This window comes from Emys orbicularis, chromosome 24 (assembly GCF_028017835.1).
Source record: "Emys orbicularis isolate rEmyOrb1 chromosome 24, rEmyOrb1.hap1, whole genome shotgun sequence".
Lineage (NCBI taxonomy): Eukaryota > Metazoa > Chordata > Testudines > Emydidae > Emys > Emys orbicularis.
In genome coordinates, this window is record NC_088706.1 from 4,653,779 (window position 1) to 4,679,092 (window position 25,314).

At 52.0% G+C, this 25,314-nt stretch overlaps 1 protein-coding gene across 9 annotated transcripts in view; it reads right to left on the minus strand.

Moving 5' to 3' along the window:
- Positions 1-866: 866 nt before the first annotated feature.
- Positions 867-25,314, minus strand: part of TCF3 (transcription factor 3) — a 119,895-nt gene continuing 95,447 nt past the window's right edge. For 4 of the 9 annotated variants that reach the window (XM_065422149.1, XM_065422147.1, XM_065422148.1 and 1 more), the window contains 12 exons: positions 21,345-21,447; positions 20,690-20,829; positions 18,380-18,506; positions 16,635-16,693; positions 15,358-15,436; positions 13,821-13,894; positions 12,794-12,997; positions 10,976-11,099; positions 9,518-9,677; positions 8,063-8,301; positions 2,958-3,102; positions 867-1,396 (listed from right to left, as the gene is read on the minus strand). In XM_065422149.1, coding sequence (XP_065278221.1) covers positions 2,960-3,102; positions 8,063-8,301; positions 9,518-9,677; positions 10,976-11,099; positions 12,794-12,997; positions 13,821-13,894; positions 15,358-15,436; positions 16,635-16,693; positions 18,380-18,506; positions 20,690-20,829; positions 21,345-21,447 — 1,452 coding nt within the window. In that variant the 3' untranslated portion in view covers positions 867-1,396; positions 2,958-2,959. Of the gene's footprint in view, positions 1,397-2,957; positions 3,103-3,651; positions 3,879-8,062; positions 8,302-9,517; positions 9,678-10,975; positions 11,100-12,793; positions 12,998-13,820; positions 13,895-15,357; positions 15,437-16,634; positions 16,694-18,379; positions 18,507-20,689; positions 20,830-21,344; positions 21,448-25,314 lie in introns of all 9 variants that reach the window. The other 5 variants (XM_065422156.1, XM_065422152.1, XM_065422153.1 and 2 more) reach the window with 4 other exon arrangements.

Genomic DNA, 25,314 nt, shown 5'->3' on the forward strand with positions numbered 1-25,314 from the left:
TTTCCCGAGGGTGCAGTGAGGGAGTCTCTCATGCCCATGCTCCAGCTCCCTCTGTTCTCTACTCAAAACCTAGGTTGAGGTTTATTGGCTGGCCACGGCCAATACCACACCGGGCTGCTCCACAGCCTCCAGCCCAGCTGCCTTTTCGTTTGCGCCACACTCCGTTCTTTGTTCTCTTTGCCTTGTTTGCTTGGTGTCTTTGTTCTGCCTGTTCTCGGTCCCGCTCTCCATCTTTGTTCTGTCTCCTCTCTTTGTTCGGCATGTCTCTCTCCCCTCCTCCCATGGAAGTGGCTCTGATGGTGGGTGATTTGCTCAGGTGCGTGGGAACGAGGTGTCCCCCTCTCAGCCCTGGGTTCTCCTGTACATGGTATGTCGCTTCTTCACTTACCAATACCCCAGCTTCTCCTTTTCCCCCTGGGTCCAGCCTCTCTCTCTATTGGCAGCTCTTTCTGCCAATCACGGCCACATGTTCTGCTTTAGCAGTGAAACTCCAGAAGACAGCTGTGCTCTTTGCCTCTTCACTTCTCACTCTCACCTCCCATGAAGGAGCCCAAGTCTCCAGGGACCCCTGCGAATGGAAAGCAACTTGCAGAGACTCCCCCCCCTCCCCCAGGTGGGTCATTGTTACTGAGGCTGGGAGAAACCAGAGAACCACTGATGGAAGCTGCCGTAACTTGCTTTGTCGTTTAACTTCCTTTCCCCAATTGAGACGTGGCCAAAGCAGAGATGACGAATTCAGCACATGAGTTTTTACAATGGAAGGTACAAGCCAGGCAAGGAACAAACATCCCCCAGTGGCTACATTCGCATGTAGTGGCTTTCAGAGCCGAATCTGAGAATTTCTCTTTTTTTTTTTTATATCCAGTCTCTTTTAATACAATTTTAATATTCTGGTTGATCCTAAAGATGCAACATCAACTATAGAAACAGCAGCAGAAAAGCATGGGGTACAAGACTTTTTTTTTTTTTTTTTATACAAAAATTTTTTTGTTGTTGCTTACAAAACATATGCAAAAGAAGCTAAAAAAACCAAAAGGCATTGCTATTTTGTTCTACCTAAAAAATCTCATAACTAATGTTCTTTTTAAAAAAAAAAAAGAAATATTAAGCTTAGGCACAATTTTGCTGCTGGCTGCTTGAGACCAAGCCAAGAGAACATGACGCTCCCCCTGTTAACTGAGTGATATGTATTGACGGGTCCATACTTTATACTTAAGGCAATTTTTTGTTTTGTTTTTGACCAAGTGTTTGTTTCTTTTTAACGCCCCTTAAAGCATGCCAGGCTCCTTTCTCGTGTGTCAGTATTAGCAGTACTAAAGTTTATGGTTCAAGAAGGTTGCAGGTCACACCGAGGGTTTGCTTCCTACCCATCTCTGTATCCGGGGAACAAAAAGATCTACAAATAAAGAGAAACAAAAGAGAAAAAAAGAAAAAAAAGAAAAAAAAGAGGGAAACCCAAGTGAGAATAATATCTTTTATTGGACCAACTTCTCACTGAGCTTGTCTCTCTAATATCCTGGGACCAACATAGCTACAACTGCCCTGCAAATAGCACTTTATAGAACAAGTAGGCACATGAGCTGTCCTGTTCCACTTGCGTTTATCCCTGCATCCAGCACAGCAGTTGAGTGACAGCCGCGAGTGGAACTGCTAATTGTAACTAGGTAACGACAGTGCTTCCTGTCCACACCAGCGCTCTGATGTTACAGCCAAGAACCACCATTAAGATTTGTCTGTGGCTGGGTGAGCATCTCTTTTGTGTGATTACAGTCAAGCACATGCCTGCGTCCTTTGCTGAAGACCAGGGCCACATAAACTGTAAAGCTGCCTTTACAACATCTGAAGCGAGTGCGTGCGGAGGGATGAACGACGTTATTAAGTGTGCCCAAACTCTCAAAGGGAGATGAGGTTTTAGATATGTACCTCTACCATTTAAAGGGCTATGGGGCCGGGCCAGAAACTGTTACAGCCTCAGTTAAATGGAATCCGAATTTCAGTTTGGTCTTTTCCCCAGGGACTTGCCTCATGCCACCACTCAGGACGCACCTTCCGGATGGAGCTGGGGAGCACACGGGGTGATGAGCAGCACTGCTCCAGCTCCTCTTAATAGCTGCTAAATTACAGTAGCACTGGGCCATCAGCTGCCGGGCTTGTGCTGTGGTCTCCAGGGCCTATACTGCCTGCGGCCTCAGCAGGGAGGGAACTTCGTGCTACATGGCTTTACTGCAGCATCAGTGCTAGCTCATTGCATGAAGCTTGGAGTTTGCACTGAGGGTAGGAAACCGTTTTATTTTTAAATCCCCCATCACAGCGAGCAGATTTTAAACATGGCCTGCACACGCAGGAGGCTACAGGGACTACACGTTTCTGTAAGCAGGGGGAGGGGGGTGGGGATTATATTTTCAAAGGGAGGGACTGAGTAAAGCATCCATGGCCTATAATACAGTCTGAAAATACGGTGTCTTGCTCATCATAGCAGCTGTGCTGCTCCTTACAGGGCACGGGCTCTTGCAGCACACGTGGCTTTAGCAAGCCTTCAGGTTCCTGACACAGGGAGAGCCATTGTATGGGGACGCTCTTTGTGCACAACAGTAGAACTCAGGTAGATAGTACATTGTCCCTAGGGGTGTCATGGAGGGGTGGAGATAGAGAATAACCTAGTCAGTAACTGAAGGAATTAAATGTTTCCGTGTGTGTGTCATGTACAAAGACAAATGAAAGGAGATGTCTAACTTTACTGCAGTATTTTCCTACAGAAGATGATGGACAAAGTTCAAGGGCTAGCTCTTAGGGGCCAGAATCATGCATTTTAGTTTGCTCCACTGGTTGCTGTGAATTTCAGTGAGGGATGAAAGCCAAGCTGTTAAATAAGGACATGCGCTGAGCCTGGCATAGATTTCAAAGAGACACACACATACACAGCCGAGTGCTGGGACCTGACGGGCAGAGGATGATACCTTCACATGTGTCCAACGGGGTTGTGACCGTCTCCTAGACCAGGGTGTGAAGCTGAAAGTGTCATCTGGGGATCTCCTACTACTCCGGACACTTTCTCCTCTTCCCGACGCTTCAAACAGGCTGCTTTAGGGTTCAGATTGCGCTCTAGGCCAAAAAGAGCAAGGGGGAAGGGTGGGGAAAAAACTCAATTCGTGCCACCGCATCAAGGAGCAACAGCATCCGAAAGAAAAAACCCAGAGTCCCAAGACAGAAGCAGTGGAACGCACAAGGAAGTAACCCCAGTGCAAGCCCTTTTGTACCCTTCTGCTCCACGTAACAGCAGCAGTTACCTCACTGGACCCCCTGCCAGAGCAAAACTTCTTTCCCCTGCAGGAATATCGGGCCAATTTAACGCGTATTGGTTTAAAAAAAGACTGTCAGAGTTGGTGGGTTGAAGACATTTAAGATTGAGTTTTCCTAAGCCTCCACGTGGAGTCCAGATGCCTCATTTCCATATACAGCGTGTTCAGATCACAAAGATGAGGCCTTGGAAATCTCAGCCTAAGTACTTTCCACTGCAGCTCCCCACTGGAATGGCAAACATTCAACCTTGCAACGAAAGCTTCAGTTATAAATACATTGCCAGAGACAGGCACACGCAAACGGATGGGAAGAGAAAAGGTCCCAAAATGCACCTGTCACCTGTTACCATACCTCGTACTTGCTGCTCCAAGCCCAGAATGACCTGCACCGCTTGCTGTAGGATGATCAGTTTGGTCTGTGCTTTGTCCGTTTTTAAGTGCATCTGACACATGCGTCCCAGCTCTTTAAAGGCCTCGTTAATGTCCCGCACACGCACCCTTTCCCTGGCGTTATTGGCCATTCTCCTCTCCCGGTCCCTCAGATCTTTGTCCTCCAGTGATAGGGCCTCGTCTGTACTGCTGGGTTCACAGTACCACAGGGGTTAGTTAGGGAGGGTGTAACCGACAGGGGCTGGTCAGTTGCTGTGCTGGTAGTGCCACTAGTGTCCACTGCAAAAAGCTCAGTCAACCTCACATTGCAGAAGCCAATTGACAACGGAGAAAGGAACTTCCCCAATTTTCAAAGCAACCCTGGCTTTTGGGTTCCTTATCTTGGAGAGCCAAGCTAAGGTGCTGCCAGCACCAGGTCAACCTCTCTGCACAGTACAGTGGGCCAGCGTGGGGGCTGATAGGCGGAAAGGGAGGGCAGGCCGCTGGGAGGAGAAGTACTTTACATTGCTGTAGTGCCTGCCGATCAGCGTGCTCACCCTGAGCACCTCCTCTGATCGAGTCAGAAAATGGGGCGTTCCTCGCATGGAAAAACGTTGACTTTGTGGGAAAATTTTCAGTCGAAAACCAGAAGTTTTTGGTTTTCAGCTAAAAAACGTTTGGCTTTTCAGTTTTCCGAAGAAACCTCATTTTTCAGTGGATAGGCACCTGCGTGAAAAGTTTAGTCTAGTCGAAAGCTCCATCTTCCATCAAAAGCAGTTCTGGTTGAAAATTTTCAACCAGATATCACAGCCCCGATAGGTCGGCCGGTCCAACACCCATCTTACAGGTGGGGAAATAGAGGCACACAGAAGGAATTACCTTGCCATGGTCAGTGGCAGAGGCAGGAACCGAACCCAGATCTTCTGGCTCCCAACCTGTGCTCTAACCACTGAATCAGGCAGACAGCTTGGAAATTTGAGAATTTGTCAGTGTTGCATGAGTTATTCAGCATCTCAAAAACCGCCAGGAAGGCAGCTTGCTGGTTGAGGGCTATGAATGAGTTAAAGAGGCAGCATCTACCTGGCTGCTGCCTCAGCTCCATGAGGGTGGCAGAGCTGGACTTGCAGAAAGCCACCCTAATCCAGCTAGCTTCCACGCTTCAGCGCCAGGAAACAACCCCTAGATCGCTGCAGGTGTGGGTTTGTTCTGAAGAACGTAAACGAGACTTGAGAGGTTCCAGAAAAATGGGCTGTGGGGGCAGACTTACAAAACTGGAGAACCTGCCAAACCCTAAACCAGAAGCAGGCCTAGGAGAGTTGGGCACCCAAATCCCACTGGTATTCAGTGGGATACGGGAGCTGAACTCTCTGATACCCCAGCCTAGGACTAGTGACTCTCACAAACTGTTAACATGGCCTAAACTAGGGCTGGAGATAGGAGTGACTGACGACTTTAAAACCATGGTCATGAGCTCATGGAGTCCTCGCCCCTTGCAAGCCGAGCGAGGAGGCTGCGTGTGGCATCTCATTGTTTTTGCTACTCTGGCAGTGTGCTGCTAGAGCAAGAAACCAACTGGTCTTGGCCTGGGGGGTGGCCTGCAACGCAGAGACATGCTGGCAGCACCTGAAGAGCTTGGCTTAATCTGCAGTGCCTTTCCCCTCCGCCTCCCCCCTTTGATGCAGGGACGATCTTCCCCCCCAGAGCAAAATTCTCACAGGAAAGAACAACTGCCTGAAGACTGTCCTGGGCCGGGCCTCAAATTGGAGTCTGGCTTCTGCCTTCAGTCCCAGAGGAGCCGGATGGGATTAGACCGCCAGCCACGAGAGGGTAGCAGATGCTATGGGGCCACGAGGTACCTGCCGCCAGTGCCAGCCCTGCTCGGAGAAGAGCATCCGGCAATGCAGGAACACAAGCTGGCTTTGCTGACTGGAGCCCCGCGTACGGCGGTGCAAGGTGACTGAACAGAAGGGACCTTTGCTTAGTCCCATTCCTGACTATCCTGGCTCGTTCAGACCCTCCATCCCCATGAACCAGGCTTTCGGCATCAGTGTGCCAGGAAATCCACTGCTGGAAGAGTGCCAGGGCCTTGGGAGAATACTTGTCACCTGGATTCTCAGCCGGCTAAAGACGCCAGCATCTCCCTGAGCCCAGGCAGAACCTAGCAAAGGCTCTCACCTCGGCAGAAATCCTAACTCGCTCTCTGACACTGCCCACAGAAACCCTCGCAGTCATACCTATCACCAGCGGCCGGCTCAGTACTCCCCTCCCCGGAAGGGACTCCTACTCAGGCAAAGCCTTCTGCATTTTGCCATCCACAGAGCTGCAGCCGTCTGCCATCTCTTGCCCTCTCCCCACGAGCGCTCTGCAAGTGCTGCTGGATGCCATCAGGTGGGCATGACCAAGCTGCAATCAGTCCCATATGGGGAACGGAGCACTGGGTACCTAGCCCCCTTCATGGAGCCCACTAAGCGGTGGCCAGGCCAACGCACTGCACAGATCTGCGTTGCCTGGCCGTTTCATAGCACAGCTCTAGCCACAGCGACACCTAAGCTGCCTCTAAACTACTGCAGCGTTCCTTTTCATCGTAATAAAGCTACCTGACTATTGTGAGAGGCCCCATCAACAGCGGGGCTCGGAGCCACCTGCCATCATGGCATCCCTCAGAACGGAACGGTCTGGGAAGCGCGTGGCAGGGCGTTCAGGGGAAAGGGGGCGTCTCTCTCCTGGGACATGGCCCTGAGAACGAAGGCGTTGGGGGACCAGCGCCCTAGCTCACTGCATGGGTATTGGCTGGCAGCACAGGAGGCGGGGGCTTTCATCTCTGAGAAAGGCTTTAAAAAAGGACAAGCGTGAGGAGACCAAAGTGAACACGGTGCCAACTCTCTCTCGCCCGCCCCGCCCCGCCCGCCGTCTCGATCAGCAAGCAGCAAGTACAAGGTAGAGAGTGGGACCACCGAGAGGTCACGGCTGGGGACTGTCTGTAGGAGATCGGAAAGAACAGAACAAAAAAAATAATAAAAGGAAAGGGGGGGGGGGGGGAAGGGCGACAGGAAAAAATACACGTTATGAAAGGCAAAAAATTACAAACTGAAGAGAGGCACAAAAGGACTCCAACAGCATCACAGTGCAACAGCAGAGGCCAGCAGGGGGGAGAGGAGCCAGGCACAAACCAGGGTTTCATAGGACCTAAGGCTCTGCAGGAAGGAAAGGGGTTAACTGGCCACAGATGCTTCTGCAACTCTGGCTACTGGGGGTGGAAGTTAATAGGGAGCATGCACGGCAAGTGTTACAGAAAAAGCAGCAAAACCCCCTTGCTACTCCGAGCAGGAAATAAAATAACAATAATAAAAAATAATAAAAAAATCCAACAGCTTCCCCTCCAGCTGGACTGACTGCACCCAGAGATCCACTTCGCCTGGGAAAATCACCCCGGGGCACGATGAACATGCTGAACTAGATAGGCCTGGCAGGGAGAATGGCTTCAGGACCAAACCGGTGTCTGTCTCACCACTGGAGTCGGGTAAAGAGGGAGGTGCTGCTAACGGCAGAGAGCTCCCCCAGACTGTCAGACACGGACGGCATCCGTGGCCGGGTCGTCAGCGGTTAGAATCCAACTGCTCACAGACAGCAGGCTCTGAGACACAAGGCGTCCAAGTATGGAGGGCTTGCCTCTCCTCTGAGCTCTCCACCCACTGGCCAGTTCTGCCTCTCCACTCACAACTCCGAACACCAGCGCCTCCCACTAGAGTGCCTCACACCTCCTCCCAGGCACAGCTGAACCTAACGCTGCCTGCAATTCCTCCCAGCTCTCCCCCCCGTGCATCAGCAGCTACCTAGCAGGCACAATGATGTCAGAGCTGCCTATTACAGCATCAACCGGAGGAGAGCAGAAATCCCCACTCCAGGATTGCAGGGGGGGTGTATTTCCTACAGCTGCTGCGAAGAGGGAGAAAGGACGGGCACAGCACTGCTGCCATTGGGAAGGAAGCAGCCCCTGGAGACACTGCCATCTCCTGTTCTTTCACTCTCAGGCATGCCTTTCTTTATGGCCCAGTGGCAGGGAAACCTCTCTTGGTTGTAAGCTAGGGCGGCGTTCTAGAGACATTAGGACAGCACTAAGAGATGCACACGGGTTTCCACAAAGGGAAGTGACCCCTGTGCATTCAAACAAACAACATGCAGCACATGCAATGGCTTTAAAAACAAAACCAGAGAGCATAGCAGGGATGCAAAAGATAAACAAAATAAAATAAAAAAGACACTTTAAAGGGCCTTGAGAACCCAAGGCGGCGCCGTGGGAAGAACAGCGCAGCACCGCGGCACAGGGTAGAGAGACAGACAGCCCCGTGCCGATCAGATACGTAAAATATCACCACTCTGGGAGCCTCACTGACCTCTAACTTGTTGCTCCAGGTTCAGTATGACTGATACGGCCTGGTGTAGGATTAGCAGTTTGGTCTGCGGTTTTTCGCTGTTAAGGTGGAGTTGGCACATGCGTCCGAGCTCTTTAAAGGCCTCGTTGATGTCACGGACCCGCAGACGCTCACGGGCATTATTGGCGACCCTCCTCTCTTTCTCCCTCTCGGCTTTTTGCTCTGGGGGAAGAAGATCGTCCTCCTCATCCTCATCTTGACTAATGGTTTGAAATAAGAATGAGACAGGGACATTCCTCGTGTGCACGCTCAGCACTGGTCAACTCACATAACAAAACATACATCTGCCGCATCACGATTATCTCCGCATTGAAGGTCATCTATCAACAAGCCCCCCTCTTGCCGCTACGGAGTGGGAGCATTGCCCCGCGCCTCCCCCCAGCACTAGAACCTTTCCAGCCCTGGTGCACAGCATCCCCGCACTCCCATTTGCCCTCAGACGCAATTACACGGAAAGGATGCCATTTCGAACCAATAAACGGGAACGGTTCACAGGAACAGAACAGAGCAGTGCAATTAACCCCCGGAACTCACTGTCACATGATATAAGCATGGCCAGAAACAGGAACGGACGTTTACACGGGTAATGTCAGCATGAAGAGAAAGGATTAAAAATATAGAGTTTGGGGAAGGCTTCAGGGCGTGAACCAGCCACTAACTGACAGAAATGGGGAGGAAATTTCCCCTCCAGGCAGGTTATTACGTCACTGCCCATTGATGAGCTCTCTGAAGCAGCTGGAGCTGGCCAGTGTTGGAGACGGGATACCAGGTTAGATGGGTCCCATGTCTGATCCAGTCGGGCTATTCCCACGTAACTGTCTGTGTGACAGAGAATCCATAGAGCCCAGACGTGTGTAGTGAAGAGACCTCCCAGGTTCCACCACCTCCTGCGGACAAACTAGCGATGGGTCTGTCCGAGGTCAGTCAAGCAGTCGGCCGTTCCCAGCACAGCCCAGACTTAGGTACACAAAACCATGACTAACGCCCGAGACCATCCAGTCGGCTGGGCTGCAGCCTGTTTTGATCTCCAGGGCTTGGCCTGTTTCTTGCTCACTAGGAATGCCCACAAAGGTGGGCAGGTGGAGCATTGCTGGGGCTGGGAAAGATGCAGGAGGATGGGCCCAGCACCGCCATTCCCCCTCCCTAAGTGTCATAAATCCTAAGAGGTGGCCTCAAACTCTTCCCCCATGGGAAGCAGGGGTAGCTCGGGGCAGTGCTGGTCTCAGTGCAGGAGCCTAAAGCTTCAGCAGCCTGGGAGGCTTGGCAGGGCCCTGGCACAGCATCCCTGGATCCAGCTAGTGATCATGTTCTTAGCAGGAGGGAGGCCAACAGGACACACACACAGCCTCCCCCTCCCCCCCAGCCTTCCCTCCTGTCCCAACACCCCCCCTCCAGTAACAGAATAAACGGAGAGACCTGTTCAAAGAGCACCTTGTTCTGTTCCGTGACGGCTTCATTTCCTTCTTCTCCTCTTCCGAGTTATCGGCCACCGACGTGTTCTCCTCGTCCTCCTTCTCCTCCCGCTTTATTTCACTGGTCCCCGAGGAGACGCTGGCTCTGCCCAGCCCCGTCAAGCCTGCAACGGAATCAAAGCAGCACATGGCCGTTGGAGAGCGATCGGACTGGGGCAGGATAGGTCGGGGGGAAAAGCTGCTTGCTGCAGCTGCAGCCGGGCTCCCGACACATCTCCGTCTCCTCTGACACTTATGAACAGGCTGGAGAACCCTGGTATAGCTGCACAGCATCTCTCAGCCCACAGGACCCTTCATCGCCTAGACACACAGAGCCATGCAAACCAGCCACCTCTGGGGAGAAGGGCAGGCGACCAGGTACGGAGAGAGGATGCTCGGGTTTGCACCCACTCCAGGATGAAGCGCTACCGGGTCTCTGGGCCCACGCAGAGCAGGCAGGGCCTTGCCAGTTACGGTCTCATCGGAGACCCACATGCCAAAACCTGCAGAGAACTCAATCAATCAGCCTGGGAAGGAGGGAGGGCTGGGGCTGGTCCAGCTGGGATTTGGACCAATCCTCGCAGGCGAAGTTCTCGACACCTCCATCCACACAGCTCGCCGCACACAGCCCGGCCACGTGGTTAACGTCAGTCAAGGCACAGATGCCACCGACAGACAGACTCACTCGTTCTGCACCCACCACTGACGGTGCACGGAAGGGTGGGTGGGTTTGCCAAGGCCAGGCTCTCTCTCAAATGTCTATGGCTACGTCTACATCACGCGCTAGCCGTCCGATTCCCCGCTACACACACTAGCGCCAGCTCTTGGTGAGCGACTACAGGTATGAACAGCCCAGCTGCGGCAGCATGTGCAGCGGAACCAGTGGGTATGCAATCGGCTGGGCCTCTGCCACCACTACCCATGCTACAGCAGCCACGCTGCTCTTTACACGTACACTATCTTGGTGAGTGGTGGTGTGAGTATGTGCGCGTGAGCAGGGGAAATCACACCCCTCGCTGGTACTGTCCACGTACTCTAAGATACACTCTGCCGTGTCCCCAGGAGCTTACCTCCCACCCTGCCCCAAATGCCCTCCAGCGTCAGAACTCAACTGCAACCACAAACCAGGCAGGGCTCTAAGAACGATAGACCGTGAAAAATGTATCACGGAAAGTTACTGGACATTGCCCATGGGGGAGCTGCAGCGTTCCCTGCCTCCAGGGCGGTGCTGACCCAAAGGCTCACACCCGGTACGCACTCCCCGCTCTAGCCCATACGTGTGCCGTGCGGCTGGGAACCACCCACCCACACAGTTTTCTCCACTAGGCTTATGCTTTTCATAGAGCCAGGTCTTGGGGTCATCTTACTCCAGATGGGCCAGGGTCAACCAGCCAGCAAAGAAGTGGGCAAGGCACCACCTTACCGCTGTACGTGTCTTGCTGCCTGCTGAGATCGGGGAGCGAGCTGGGTTGCGATGGAAGTGTAACATGGTTGTGGAGCATGCTGGGGTTGCTGGACAGTCCGTCTTCGGGGTGACTTCCTCCCACCTACAGCAGAAAAAGCAGAGCGGCCTTTAAGGGCCAACAGGAGAGCCAGGAGACAGCAGGCACTGTTCAAACTGAATATCCCTGCTTCGGAGCCAGGAGGGCACCGTGGTCTACACCAACACCTCACCTACGTGTTCCCTTTCTCCAACACCCAACAACATCCAGCCTGATCTGGGCTCCCTCCCTCTCACGCCAAGCCTGGGTGGGAAGAAGGTAGAGAGGAATAGCTTAAAGCTACTTCCATACCAGCTCCTCTCGGGGAACGGACAGTCTCAGTGGGAAGCGGCATGTCCAGCTCATGCTGCAGATAATTCACCCGTAGGACGCACCCCCAACAGCATGAACTACGCTTGTGTCATCCTCCAAAGGAGCCCCCGGCGCTTGAGACACTAGGTGAGACAAAGCCTCAGGGGACAGGCTGCAGGGGACACGCTGGCACCTCAAACGTCTGTGATTCAGGCTGATGCATCTCCAAGGGGCTACCCCACCACCGCCAAACCCCCTCAGAGAAGGAGCCTTCGCTGGAGAGCAACTCACAGCCCCCTCTGAAAGCTTGGATGTGGATCTTGTTATTATTGCTATCTCAGCAGTGCCGAGAGCCCCTTTTCACAGACCCGGGGACTGTAAGAAACCCAGTCCCTGCTCAGAGGAGCTTATAATCCAAAGGTTGCCAGGTGCCTTATTTTTAAATGAATAGATCCATGTTCATTGTGTGTACAGAGCACCTGGGAAGCTTGAAACACGCCCCCTCCTGGGTGTCCTGCCCCTCCTCATGCTCACACCCCGGCAGGAAGCTCCTGATCCTGCTCCCTTCAAGGGAACAGAGCCCCCTCAAGCACTTGTTCACAGAGTCAAAGTCTCTTGGACCGGAGGGTACCCTTGTGATCAAGCCTGACCCTCCTGCACTGCACACGCCGAGAACATCCTGAAGTTATTCCTGTGGGGGGGACTCTGGAGTCCAGGCCCTCTGAGCAGGCAGGGCACCGGGCCACGCTCTTCTCATGTGGTTAATTATTCAGTAAGCAAGAAGAGTAGGCGGTGCCTGCCTCAAAGGGCTTACAGTTGAGCAAAGCCCAGGAGTCACTCAGCAAGTAAACCCGGTTATAAGCGCTCTCGATTCTGCAGACACCCTCTTGGTTCCAGGGTCTACGGTCTCTCTTCCCCACTTATCCCTGCTTGGAGGGCTTATTCTAGGAGGGGCTGCTTTATTGGAGATCCCCATGTTCAAGCTTTCACCCCTACCCCAGTAGGGGACAACAATGTGACCTCCACTTTTCATGCTGACCAATATCATCTCATGGACAACCTGGGCTCCCCCAGGCTGACTGCTGGATCCAGCTGTGGTCTGGAGTCCTACATTCAGGGCTTATCGGTTCAACTCAAGGTACACACTGAAACCAACCAGTGCAACCCCCTGCAGAAACACTCTTATTTCAGTTTAAACCGGTGGCTTATTTCGATGTAGCTTTAGTTGATTAGCTTTAATCCTGTTGCCAAACTGAACTACACCAAAGTCAGGGTATCCACACAGTGGTTTGCACTAAACCAGTACAAGTCTGTGTGCAGATGGGGCCTTGGATTGTAAACTCTCTGGCAGGGACGGTCTCTGGGCTTCGTGTCTGTACAGCTCCCAGCACAACCAGGCCCTGGCATCTAGCGCTACCGCAACCATCACCACCAGTGTCCTGACTCACCAGACTTGAATGCCTGTTCCCTAGAGGCATAACTGAAGTGGGGAAGGCCTGGCTAAGCCCGCCCACTGTGGCGCTGTGACCAGGGGCCGATCCCAGCAGGCCGTGCATATCTCCGTGGTTGGCTGGCATGGCAGCCGTCTGGCCCACCGCGTGGTTCCTCAGCACATGGATGGCTTCATCCAATCTGTCTTCCATTTTGTTTTGCTTTGAGGGGCGGGAAGGGTGGTGGAGAAAAATGAAGACTCCATTAACATTGAAAAACATTGCCTGCCTGGCATCTGGCCATAGCCTCCGTGCATCAACAGAACCACTAGCTGCAAAAACAGACAACCACCACAAGGCTACTAGAGAAGGGTTACTACCCCCGTAACGTTCCCTGTGCTCAAACTCTGCCAGCAAGCTGGGGGGCGCCTAAGTGTTGTTGCATGGGAAGGGAACTTTAAAGTGGGCGTGATTAGCCTGTGGAACTCCCTGCCACAATACACTGAGGGATTCCAAGAAGGGATTAAGCCGTTGTATGGATAAAAGGAACATCTAGAGTTGTATCAGAAAGGATAAAAAAATATAAAGGATGTAAATCCTCACACACTTCTGTTGACTACTGGAGTTTGGGGAGAAAGCTTCCCAGCTGGGATAGGTTATTACATAAGTGTTCAGGGTGTGTTTTCCTGCACTTTTCTCTTAAGCACCCGGTGCCGAGCTGTGTCAAACAGGACACTAGTCTGGGCGATGTGGTTTGCCAATGCCTGTGACTTTGTTTGCAACTGAAAACTTTTCTCCAGTGTTAAGCACTTCACTACACAGTGGACCCTCGGGCTAGATCTGATGGGTAATCCGGCGGTGCGACGCTGCTCAGAAAAATAACCAGTGCCATGGGGGTGGGTTCAATGGTTCTCCCCTTTGTACTCCCCCGCCACATTTCCAACCAGCCAGCAGTAAATGTGTTATTTCATGAACTGCTGCTCACTGCAGGAAAGGGGTGGGGGGAGAGACAAAACCAAGTAGAAATGATTGACATGATACTTACTAACGTGTGGAGAGTCCCTTCATAGCTAGGAGACAAGGCACCCTGTCCGCCCGCTCGGGGCCACTGGGAAGTGCCTGGAACAAATCGCACATTGGATAATTTCAAATGCAGCCCTCAAATGCGACACTAGATGGGGCTAGAACACCACAAACAGTTGAAAGCCCCCCAGGTGGCCTGCCAACTGTGTAAATGTACATACGTCTGTTGGACCAAAGAGGCAACAAGAGGGTTATGGGGCCGACATCATTTCCATAGGAAACTCAAGGTTGTGGGGAGAAATAAGCTAACAAGCCTCACCCCAGTGTCAAGTGAAGCATTAAATCTGAGAAAGACAGAACACACATTGAGAGAGAGACACACACAGACAGACAATAGGTTCTGTCCTTAGTTCCCCCTCACCCCAGTAGTGCTATACTTTGATATCAGTGCTTTAGCCCCTGTTGTAAACCCTCTCTCTCAGAAAGCCAAGTTTTTTGCCTCTGTCAACATCCCCTGTAGATTCTTTGCCCGTCAGTGTTTTCATACCCAGGCGTTGATGCTGTGGGTATACCTGCACACGTGCCTGCTTTTGGATTTAGATACAGCCGAGGCGCAGCCTCCAAGTACCTGCATCACCCCCAGATGTTACCAGAGTGGCGAGATGGAGGGATCGAACCATTCGATGCCCCCAGAAAGGTCTGATGCCAGTTCAGCGGTGCCTGTCCTGCCACATGAAAACGAGCACAGTTTTGTACTGCTCTCCCTCTCTATCCGACAGAAGGGAGCTCAGAGGTGGCCGACTGCATCTTTACGCTTGGAGATATTTCTGGCAACAGACCTAATAACGATCCGGGTCGGGCTCCCGGGTGCAGGAACGGGGAGCTTCAGTCTTCTGCAGACGGAGGCACCTGGAGCAGGCTGCCATGATTTTTTAAAATCACAGTATAAAACAGGTTCTGAAAATGGTTCGAACAGCCACCTCCTGATGAACACGGAGCCCCTCCCACAGGCACACGCTTAGTTCCCAGAGAACAGGGACAGCTCAAAGGGCACATCCACGAGAGGCTTGCAAAGGGGCTGTCGGCAGGAAAAGAGGATGCACCTTTCACCCAGGTAGCGCAAAGCTACACTTCAGTGTGACACAGCATCACTGGACGTGGACAAGACTCACGGGCGGCTAGAATATTTCCTGCCAGGTCACTTCTTTGGAGACAAAAGCCAAGGCTTTCAGGAGTGACTAGTGATTTTTGGTGCCCACTCAGATACCCCTTAAAGGGGGAGAAGGCTCAGCATAAGAAGGTCCATTCCAGACACCTGAAGCCAGGTACCCAAAATCACTAGCCATTTTTGAAAACCACGGCCGGGGACTATGGAGACAAGATGTCTCTCCACACCCAAACCAAGCAATTCACAGGAGTTGGGTTATTATTTTTTAATTTAAAACTTTTTTTTAAAAAAAGATACCCCCCCCCCCTTTTTTTAAATGAAACTGGTTTGATCAGGTTTGTAAAAATGTTGCTCAAGCAGTTCTCAGGAGATCAGCGCATCGAGCACGTACCTGCAAGCCCCTGAGGGGAGCCCACGGGGGTGGAGGGGTTTGAAGAGAAGTTATTGCTAGAGTGATCTGGGGAATAAATCTGGAGCGAGAGAGAAACAAAGCACAGTTAGCCAAGTACACCTTCGAAACCTAGCGTTCCTGGCCCTGTAGAGCTGCAAACCCTTCACTGCCCTACGCCCCCGTGTGCCACAAGTACCTACAGCACTATCCCATTGACTTCCAAGTCTCTCTACGTCACCCTCACCAATTCCCCCAGCCCTCCATCTACGCAACAAGCATGCTTCCTCAGGCCCACCCCCAAGCGCTCTGCTGGCCAGATTAACCTCGGTATCTATGCTACTGCTGCGTTCCTCCCCACCGCCCCCCCCCCCAGCTCCTTCCCCACAGCAAGCGCCTCCATTTGCCACCTTCGTCGCTGGGCGCTCGCGACGTGAGGTGGTTTCCTGGGTGTTTGACCTCAGGGAGCAGAGACCCCAAGGAGTGACAGCGGAGGCAGGCACTGCGCGGAGCTGGCTTCTGCATGGGGTGAGGCACTGGGGGCTGGTGGACCGAGCAGGGTGGGTCTGTGGCACGCAGCACCAGGCGAGGCCTGAACTCTAACTGAAAGCAACCAGTTGGCCCGACACGGACCATCGGTCAAGAGTCAGCACTCCCCACACTAACCCAGCGGGGCCACTGAACTGTAAACAAGCCCCCTCACATCAGCTACGGCCTGGAGTACAGAACCTAAGCCCGTATCACCCGGTGCCCAAGGTATCACAGCAACAGGCAGCGGAGGGGGACTGGACTAGGATTTGCCAGGCCTGGGTTCTATTCCTCTCTGCCCAGGAGCAAGTCACTTAACTTACTCTGAGCCCCGGCTCTCCCGCTGTGCCCTACTTCCCAGTGGGGTGGTGAGGAGTGACCGTGAAGCACCTCCCCTTTATATCTATGGCCCCAATTCCTATAGTGTCAAGCACCTAAATCTTTTATTTCTTCTTCTGGGGAGAGAAAGAGCATCATCTCCATTTTACAGCTGGGGAACAGGCAGACACTATGGGACTTCTCAAGGACATATATGGCCTGATCTGCTGGGCCATCCTTCCTCTTTTCCTTGCCAGTTAACAAGCCCAACATGAGAGCTGTGTGGCTCCAAGCACCCGAACCACCACGCCGTGGAGACGTTTAACTCTCCTTTCCAGGGCAGGGAGCAAGATGGTCAAGTCAACAACCCCACTCCAACGCTTACTGACTCGGAGGGGTGTTGGGAGGAAGAATCCAGATCAAGAAACACTTACTGAAGCTAATGCTTTCCCAAGCGCATCTCCTGAGCTCCCAGCTGTGGTTCCTCTGTTGCCTGCAGAGGGAGAGAGAGAACACAGCCCTTACCCCTCTGGTCCTTGCTGGAGCGTGCTCCAGGCTCAAATCAGAACAGGTCACTTTTGGAAAAACCCAGGAGCACTTAAAAAGAAAAGTTGACCTTTGTAGTTAATGTCTGCGCGCACAATCTCCTACTGAGACTGGGAGGGGAAGGTGGCAGCAGTTGAAGGCAGGATAAAGTCTCTCACTCAGAGTTTTAAAAAGACCCACTTTATTCTGGGGGAGGGATAGCTCAGTGGTTTGAGCATTAGCCTGCTAAACCCAGGGTTGAGAGTTCAGTCCTTGAGGGGGCCCACTTAGGGATCTGGGGCAAAATCAGTACTTGGTCCTGCTAGTGAAGGTAGGGGGCTAGACTTGATGACCTTTCAGGGTCCCTTCCAGTTCTATGAGATAGGCGTATCTCCATATATTATTATTATATTATATTATTCCCACACCTCCCTTGGCTGCTGCTGCCCTGAGAGTCTCGCTCTGAACAGCAGGGAGCAGGCAATATCCACTGCGGCTGCCTTCCTGGAGCTGCAGGGATGTTAGCACGAGATGCCAGGTCAAAGGCACTTTGCCATTCAACATCTCCCACACAGCAAACCCCAGTTTAACAGGGCCCCTTCCAAGGGCTGGGCTACTCTGGGGGCGGGGGTCGATGTAAGATACGCAACTTCAGCTACGCGAATAGTGCAGCTGAAGTCGAAGTATCTTAGATCGAATTACCTGGGGTCCACACGGCGCGGGATCAATGGCCGCGGCTCCCCCGTCGACTGCGCTACCACCGCTCGCTCTGGTGGAGTTCCGGAGTCGACGGTGAGCGCGTTCGGGGATCGATATATCGCGTCTTAACGAGACGCGATATATCGATCCTGGATAAATCGATTGCTACCCGCTGATACGGCGGGTAGTGAAAACGTACCCCAAGCCCCCACAGTCCTAGGCCCGTTCCCTCTCTGTCCCCAAACAAGGGTTTATCTACAAAACAGAACTATCAAGGTCAGGAATCTCAGTTCCCAGCGATCATGAAGTTAATTTCAGTAACAGGTTTTGTAACAGATTCAGCGGGGTTAGAGATTAAAGCACTCAGGGGTTTAAAATGACATTTGAACGCAACACGAAAATTCCTACTCCTGATCTGGACAAACAACGTCTCCCCCTGCACCTTCCCCACCTGCCTCAGGTTTAACTCCTTTCTGCCTCTCGCTCAGTGGTCGCACCTCCGAGAAGCGACTGCACAGATTCCAGTTTCCCTCTGGGACCCATGAGCTGGGTGTGAAAAAACATGCATGGATGGAAAGCAACAAGCAACTTAAACCTCTGAGCACAGAGGCTGGGGAGGAGGGGGGGTTACTTGTGCAAAACCACACAGATCCCACCCCTTCTTCTCTGCCAGATCATGCCTGATGATCCAGCAGCAATAACCCGCACTAAATCTCTTGTCTCGTGGAGTAACTCCAGGCCTACGTGCGACACATGAGGGATAAGACCTGGTGTGATGCAGACATACAGAGCGCAAGCATTATTCTCGAACGGCCCAGACAGTGGCTTTAACCCCACAGCTTCTTGTGCATTAGACATTTACAATGGTTTGCCTTTCCTGGATTAACCTACATGCAGTGGGAGAGTGGAAAATTTCAGTGGCCTCTGCCCAAGACTTGCCAAACCATGTACATACCCATCATGCTGTCTGTCCCACTGATCGGTGGCGTATGACTAGGCACGCCATAAGGGGTGGAGGCAGAGGGAAAGCCAGACACAGAGGAAAGTCCGCCATTAACTTCTCCTGAATGCATCGGGTAGTTCTAGAAAAGAGAAAGGGGAAGAGGCATGAGAGATCCCCTGGGACAGTCCACAGCGCGGCAGGATTTAGGAAGCACCCCCGCCAAGGTGAATGTAGAGGTTAGTGAGGGTGGATCAACTGTGCCCTCTGATGGACCAAATCTCTGCCCTGCCTTCCAGCGGCTGGAGATGGCCAGTGCTCCCTCAAATTTTTTACGTCCACATGCGGAATGTATTTTGTTATGTGCACCAATATGGAGGTGATGTGTGGTGGGGATGGGGCCGAGGGGTTTGGAGTGTGGGAGGGGGCTCAGGGCTAGGGCAAAGGGTTGGGGTGTGGGGGGGATGAGGACTGGCTGGGGATGCGGACTCTAGGGTGGCACTGGGGATGAGGGGTGCAGGAGGGAGCTTAGGGCTGGGGCAGAGGGTTGGATGCAGGGGGTGAGGGTGCTGGCTAGAGTGAAGGCTTTGGGGTGGGGCCAGGGATGAGAGGTTCGGGGTGCGGGAGGGGGCTCAGGGCTAGGGCTGAGGGGTTTGGGGTGCAGGCTGCCTCAGGGCTGCAGTGGGGAGAGAGGACTCCTCCCAGCCCTCTCTCCCCGCAGCAGCTCAGGACCAGGTGAGAGGAGCCTCTCCCCGGACATGGCAGCTCTGGCGAGGCTGGGCTGGGGGAGGGGCTCCTCTTCCCAGCAGGCCTGGGCTGGGCGCCTCTCCGTGCCTGCGCGGCCCTTGATAGCTTGCTGCGCCGCCGTGCAGCTTACAGGGAACTTAGGATGTTGGCATGTTACTGCAGCTGAGGGGGATTCTGCTGATCTAGTGGTGGGGAAAGTCCCCAACTGCAGCTGAGTCAACGTTTTTCAAAATATGTGTGTGCGGAGGGAGAAAACCCCCTCCAAAATCAGCAAAAATTGTGGATATGTTTTCATGAATTCTCCCTCTCCTCACTCCCTTATCACACCCAGCTATGGAGCTGGGGGAAAGTTTCCAGATTCTGTAATTTATTGTTGCCTTTTTAAAAAATGTTTTTTTAGATTTTTTGGGGGGGGGGGGAGAGGAGGATGACGAGAGGCAGGAAAAGGGGGATGTTTGAGAAATTGAAGGCCAAGAAGCAGCTGGGTTCATTTCAGAACGGGCAACCTGCTCACACACCGCATGGACACTTCCCCCCCCGCCCCCCCACAGCGGGAACGACTGCGCTCCCCCACTGAAGAAAACAGCAGCCACCGCTTGGAATGCAGGCTCTCATTTCTACAGCTGATCCTGCAGCACCCACGCCTTCGCCCCGAGGGAGGAAGGGCAGTCTGGTAGCTAAGGTACCAGGAGTGGGAGTCAGGAAATCTAGGACCTTGGGGAAGTCACTTAGTCTCCCTGCGTCACACGTGGGGTTGAGAAGATAAATATCCTGAAGATCGTGAGGGGCACAAATGCTGTTGCAGTGAGAGCCATGTAAACACCTCGTTTTAGACATTCACAGATTTTAAGGCCAGAGGGTACCAGTTTGATCTCTGTACAGTACAGTCTGCCCTCCTGTACCACACAGGCCTAGATCTCCCCCAAAATAATTCCCAGAGCAGATCTAAATTGATCACCAAGCTAGCGCTGGGCAGGTCACATTTGGACAATCCAGTGAACACACACCTACAGCAGGATAAACCTGAAGTGCTCTGCTTTAGCTGGGAAGGGGGAAGACATTTCTACGTCCAAGTGCCCCCAGCTATAGAACATGGAAAATACTTCCCAATCACGGACAAACTAAAGTAACTACTTTCGCCAGGGCCTGGATGCTGTGGTGAGGGGCCTCGCAGAAACATCTACAAGGCTGATGACCAGTATTTTCAGAATGGCGGCATAAGAGCATCTTGCTATGTCAAAGAATGAGCCAAAGGGACAGAAGCTAGGGATCTCACTCAACACCATAGTCCACCCCTTGCGAACGCTGATTGAAAGAGTATTTTACAGCAACACTGCACCAAAATACCCTTTGTCAGACTACAAAAAAGTCTCGCCAAATTGCTCCACGGCAGGAGAGAAACATTATTCCCATTTAACAGGCCAGGCAAACTGAGACCCAGATGAGAAGGGAGTCAGTGGCTGAGCTGGGAATAGACCCCAAGAGTCTAGCACTGTGCCCTATGCTCCTACAACGACATGGCACCATCTAAACATTCACACACTGCTCAAGGCTATGGCATCACCGGAGACACGTTACCATCCGTTCGTGCTGATGTAAACTATTGAAGCCACCGGACTGTGGGAGAGGGGCCGAGGAGCCACCCAGCATGGCTCCGTAGCTCGACTGGCTCATGGTGCCGGACGAGCTCCACAGATCTGGAGAGTTGTGAAGTCCATCTGCAAGGCAAGCAACCATGTCAATACCAGGGATCATAAAATCGCAACGCACAAACATCAGCAGGGCAGGAGTCCCAGGAGGCAGAAGGGGGAAGGGGAGACTAGCTGAGTAATGCCGATGGCGCGCACTCTGTGCGCACGCAGGAGTGGTGCAGTTAATTATTTGTAGTGCAATAGCATTTAGGGACCGCATTCATGGACCAGGCAGGTCGCTAGGCAGGTCGCTGTACAAACACAAAGCTTACAATCTGCGGGACAGCCTCACGGCGCAGGTGTGCTGCAGGACAAGGGTGTAGGTCGGGAGGCTGCAACCAGTCATAAGCCTGGGATCCAATGTAATGGCAGTGATTACAGCATTACTGGGCCTACGTATTTACGCACGCCTGCCCCAGCACCACCCACATCTGTCTGCCTGCATCACACGCTGCTAGGAAATCCCCTCCGTCACCGCTTTGGATGTAACAGGATAGGGGGCAGCTGCTGTGACGCTGGGGTCACCAGCATTAACTACTGACCTGGCATGTAGAAGGCTCCAGGATACACAGTGCTGGGAGGTTTCGAGGGGGCATATCCAGCTGGATCCCTGCTGTAGTCATCACCTGAGTTGGATGGATACACCTGCAAAGGGCCGGAAGGGGGATGAGGAAGGGAGAGAGGCCTGCCCATTCAGATAGCTTTAGTGCTTTCTAAATTCTCTTCTCCCTTCCCGCCGCCTTTTCCTGCCAGGCTGCCGCCTTCCCCAGCCAGATAGCCTTTAACCTATTTATTGCGGCTGATAATGTAGCCAATTCCCACAGCAAAAAGGAAAAAAAAAAAAAAAAAAGGGAGAAGTTCAGCCAAAGTTAAAGCTGAAAAGCGACGCTACGTTATTCAGGAAATCCTCACCGCTAAGATGGGCACCAACCTTAACTCTGTCCCTTTCTCCCTGGTGCCTCTCCCCACTGTCACACTAAACTTGGCCTCCTGTATCCCTCATCACATCTCATATGTGGGCTGGAGATCACCTAACCGACCCTTCCCACCCGGACAATCCATCTTTCATCGAATAAATCCAACTGACGCGCAGCTGCCAACACTCGGGAGGGGGCGGAGAAGAAGTGAAAGCAGAAACGTGCCCTACATTTTTGATCTTTCATGCCCTGTGTGTGACAGAACAGGCCAGCGCGAGAAGTTCCAGCTTTCCTCTTTAGTTCCCTTTTCTGTTGTTATGGCTTTTTATGGGTAACCACAAGGATTATTTCTGGATGTTAAACCCCAGTCCCCAGGCTGATTCAGACGGAAATGGGATATGGGGGAGGCAAGTATTCTGGACCCATTTGCTCCTGTATCTGCTTTTCCTTACCAAAAAAGGCTTCACTGTTGCCTATACCCAGCTCTTACACAGTGCCTTTCATCCACAGAGCTGAGAGTGCTTTACAAACGAGGCAAGTATTCATTAGCCCCATTTTACTGACTGGGAAACTGAGGCAGACACCAACTCTGAGGGTCCATCAGTGAGGCTCTTCACCCCATGGTAGCCCTTGACAGATGTCACCTCCAAATTCCATTCAGACCCTCTCCTTAAACACACCCACACCCCGCTGCAGGCCAGCTGTCAGCCCAGCAGCACGGGTACAGTGCTGGGTTTGATCGGAATGAAAACCCGCAGCTCAGCATATGCGATGCAGCCCAGGTTGGGACATTTGCAAGCCCTGGCTTATTTTCGCCAGGAGATGTTCTGCAGGCTGAACCATAAGGGCAGACCATGCTGCTTACTGAAAAGCACCATCATCTCCACATGGGCCAGGCTCTTGGGAGCAGGCACATAGCTCTCATGCCGCCATGGCCCACTGGCTGACAGACTCCAAAGGAAGGAGACAGAATGCACACAAACATAATTATGCCTGCATGGAATCCAGAATGCTGTGGGATTCCTTCCTTTAGGGCAAATAACTCTTGGTCAGTTCCATGAACCTTTTATTGTTGGAAATCCTTCACTGCAGAAGTAAAGAGGTGGAACCAACACCTATTCCGTTTATTCAGCACAATTAAGGGACTAAAACGAGTGTTGTCCCTCAAAAGGAAGGCCGCTCGCAGAGGCCTGTTTCTGTAGATGGTTACAGTAATTCTGCAGTGGAGCTAAGCGCACGCCCTCTGTTCAGTAGCACATCGAGAATAGAGGGCAGGAGAGCAAAGAAAGGGTTATTGACCAAGTGGATGCTAGAAAGCCTGCTGATGACAAATCTCTCGTGTGCTGGTGTTCAAATGTGTTTAACAAACGCACACTGGATATGCAAATAAACCGAAATGCCATTTAAACTGATGCGAAAACCTTCCCAGGACCTATTTTCATCACTATTGATTCATTCTGAAACTATTTTCTTTTTAAATACACACGAAAGCAGGGACCGGGGGTTGCAGTAACTTTGCCGGGCATTCTCAGTTCATCAAATGACTGGAAAAGCATTTCTGTTTGTAAGGGAAGCCAGCAGGGATGTGGCAAGGGTCTATTCCCCCCCTCCCCCCAGTCTGCAACTTCTAACATTTTTATTGGCGCAAGTGCAAAGTGCCAATGAGGAGTGGAAGAATGGCTCTATTTTTAAAATTGCCCAAAACACTAAGAAAATGGGTTTTAACAGAGAGATAGCAAAAATGTGCTCTGGAAAGCATCTGTGATTACTATTGTTAAAATAAATTCATCCCTTTGCACCTTCAGTTCCTGCTTCTCAGGCTATACATCCCAGAGACGAAGGCATCAAAATGCACCATCTAAACAAGAGCACCCACAGCTGAGACAAACAACAATAACCGATGCCCAGTGTGTCCAGCGCATGCCTGTAAGAAGTGATGCAATGAATTTCACAAGGCTCCGGACAATGTTTACACTCCAGCTTTAAAAAAACCCACACACCATCTTAGAACCATGTCCTCCAAAGAGGCTTTTAAAATCCCTTGTTCTCTCTCTCTCTCTCTCTCTCATATCCCCCCCCTTCGCTTTCTCTTCTTAGAGAACAAGCCCCCGGACCATGCTCCAAAGTCTGTTGTCTTCCAATACTACACACTAGTGTGTCTTTAAAAACAAAAACAAAAAACCCCCACCACCCCCCACTAGCTCTGTGTCAGCTCCACACAGTAGATTTACGACCCCCGCCCCACCGTTATAACATGTTCCACAACTCTTTGGGCTAATCTGACGGTGATGACTCTGAATTAAGGGAGAGTTGTAAAAGTCCCTTTACTCCCCTCACTCCTATAGTGACCCCCCCCCCGTGTCTACCACTGCTTTGCTGGTACCCAGAAGCGGCAATCACTGAACTGCAGTGTTCTCTGGGTGATTGGAGGGGAAGAGACAGCAGAGAATGTAACTTGTGACCTTCTGTTTCAACAGATCGCCAAGTTCAGACGGAGTCTTTATTGACCTGATAGCACAAATTTAGATCATAAACTCATAAAAAAAACCCACAGAGAGGAGGGGGAAGGGAGAGAACTGACAGATGCTGACAACTGGCCCCCACGCCCTCTTAAAAAAAAAACAACCTAAAAGCCCCTTGCCTTTGTGCATATCCAAGAATCTCCCCATTTCAACACAGAGACAAACCTTGAAGTGGAATGCATGAAAAAAAAGTGTGTGTGTGTGTGTGTGTGTGTGTGTGTGTGTGTCTGGATAGCGCGTGTTCGTGGCAGGGAGGTGGGGAGAGATGGGGAATGGAACAGGCTACAAAGAATAAGAATCCAGTAAATTGACTTTTCCTATAATTTGATTAAATAGCGGGAGCTGGGACAGGGAATCGAATGAAGCACATCTAATAGCCCTGCACCATCTGCCAGCCCCTGGCACCTGGCCAGTCTCCAGGCAGCTGTGCAACACTGGAGGAGAGGAAGAAGGGGTGGGGGTGGGGAAAGGAGGTTTAACATATTTAATAAATCCTGAGCGAGAATTAAAAAAAAAAACGTCAGAAATATCCTCACCCAGGCAGGAAGCCGACGCAGGATTCCGAAGGTGCCCAACGTTTGCACCCTGTTGTTTCCCAGACTGCTGGAACACCCCCCTGCCTCCTCCCATACTGACATATGCACCCCCCCCATTCCTGGCTCTGAACTCCCTCCTCCCCCCCCCCAGCTCTATTTCAAGGGAGTCAAATTTCAGTCCGATTACTCATTAACACTTCGAGGTCCTCCACGCCCACCACAATGCAATTCACTCATGCAGCCGTCTCTACGTATCAGTGCTCGATGTGCGAGGCAGATCTAGCGTGTGTGGGGAGTGTGGACACACGCACACACACTTGTGGGTTTAAAAAAAAAAAAAAAAAAAAAAAAAAGCCTGGAGACAACAGATGCATAAAATTCAAGCCGCTCATTTTAATAGGATGTTTCTAGGAAAGAAAGAAAAGCCCTGGAAATCTTTCGTTTTGGTGTTAAATAATAAGGAGGCTTTCAAACGGCTTTTTCTAAATACATCTAAGATTATGTTACTTGGGTTAAGGGAGAGGGGAGAAGAGGGGG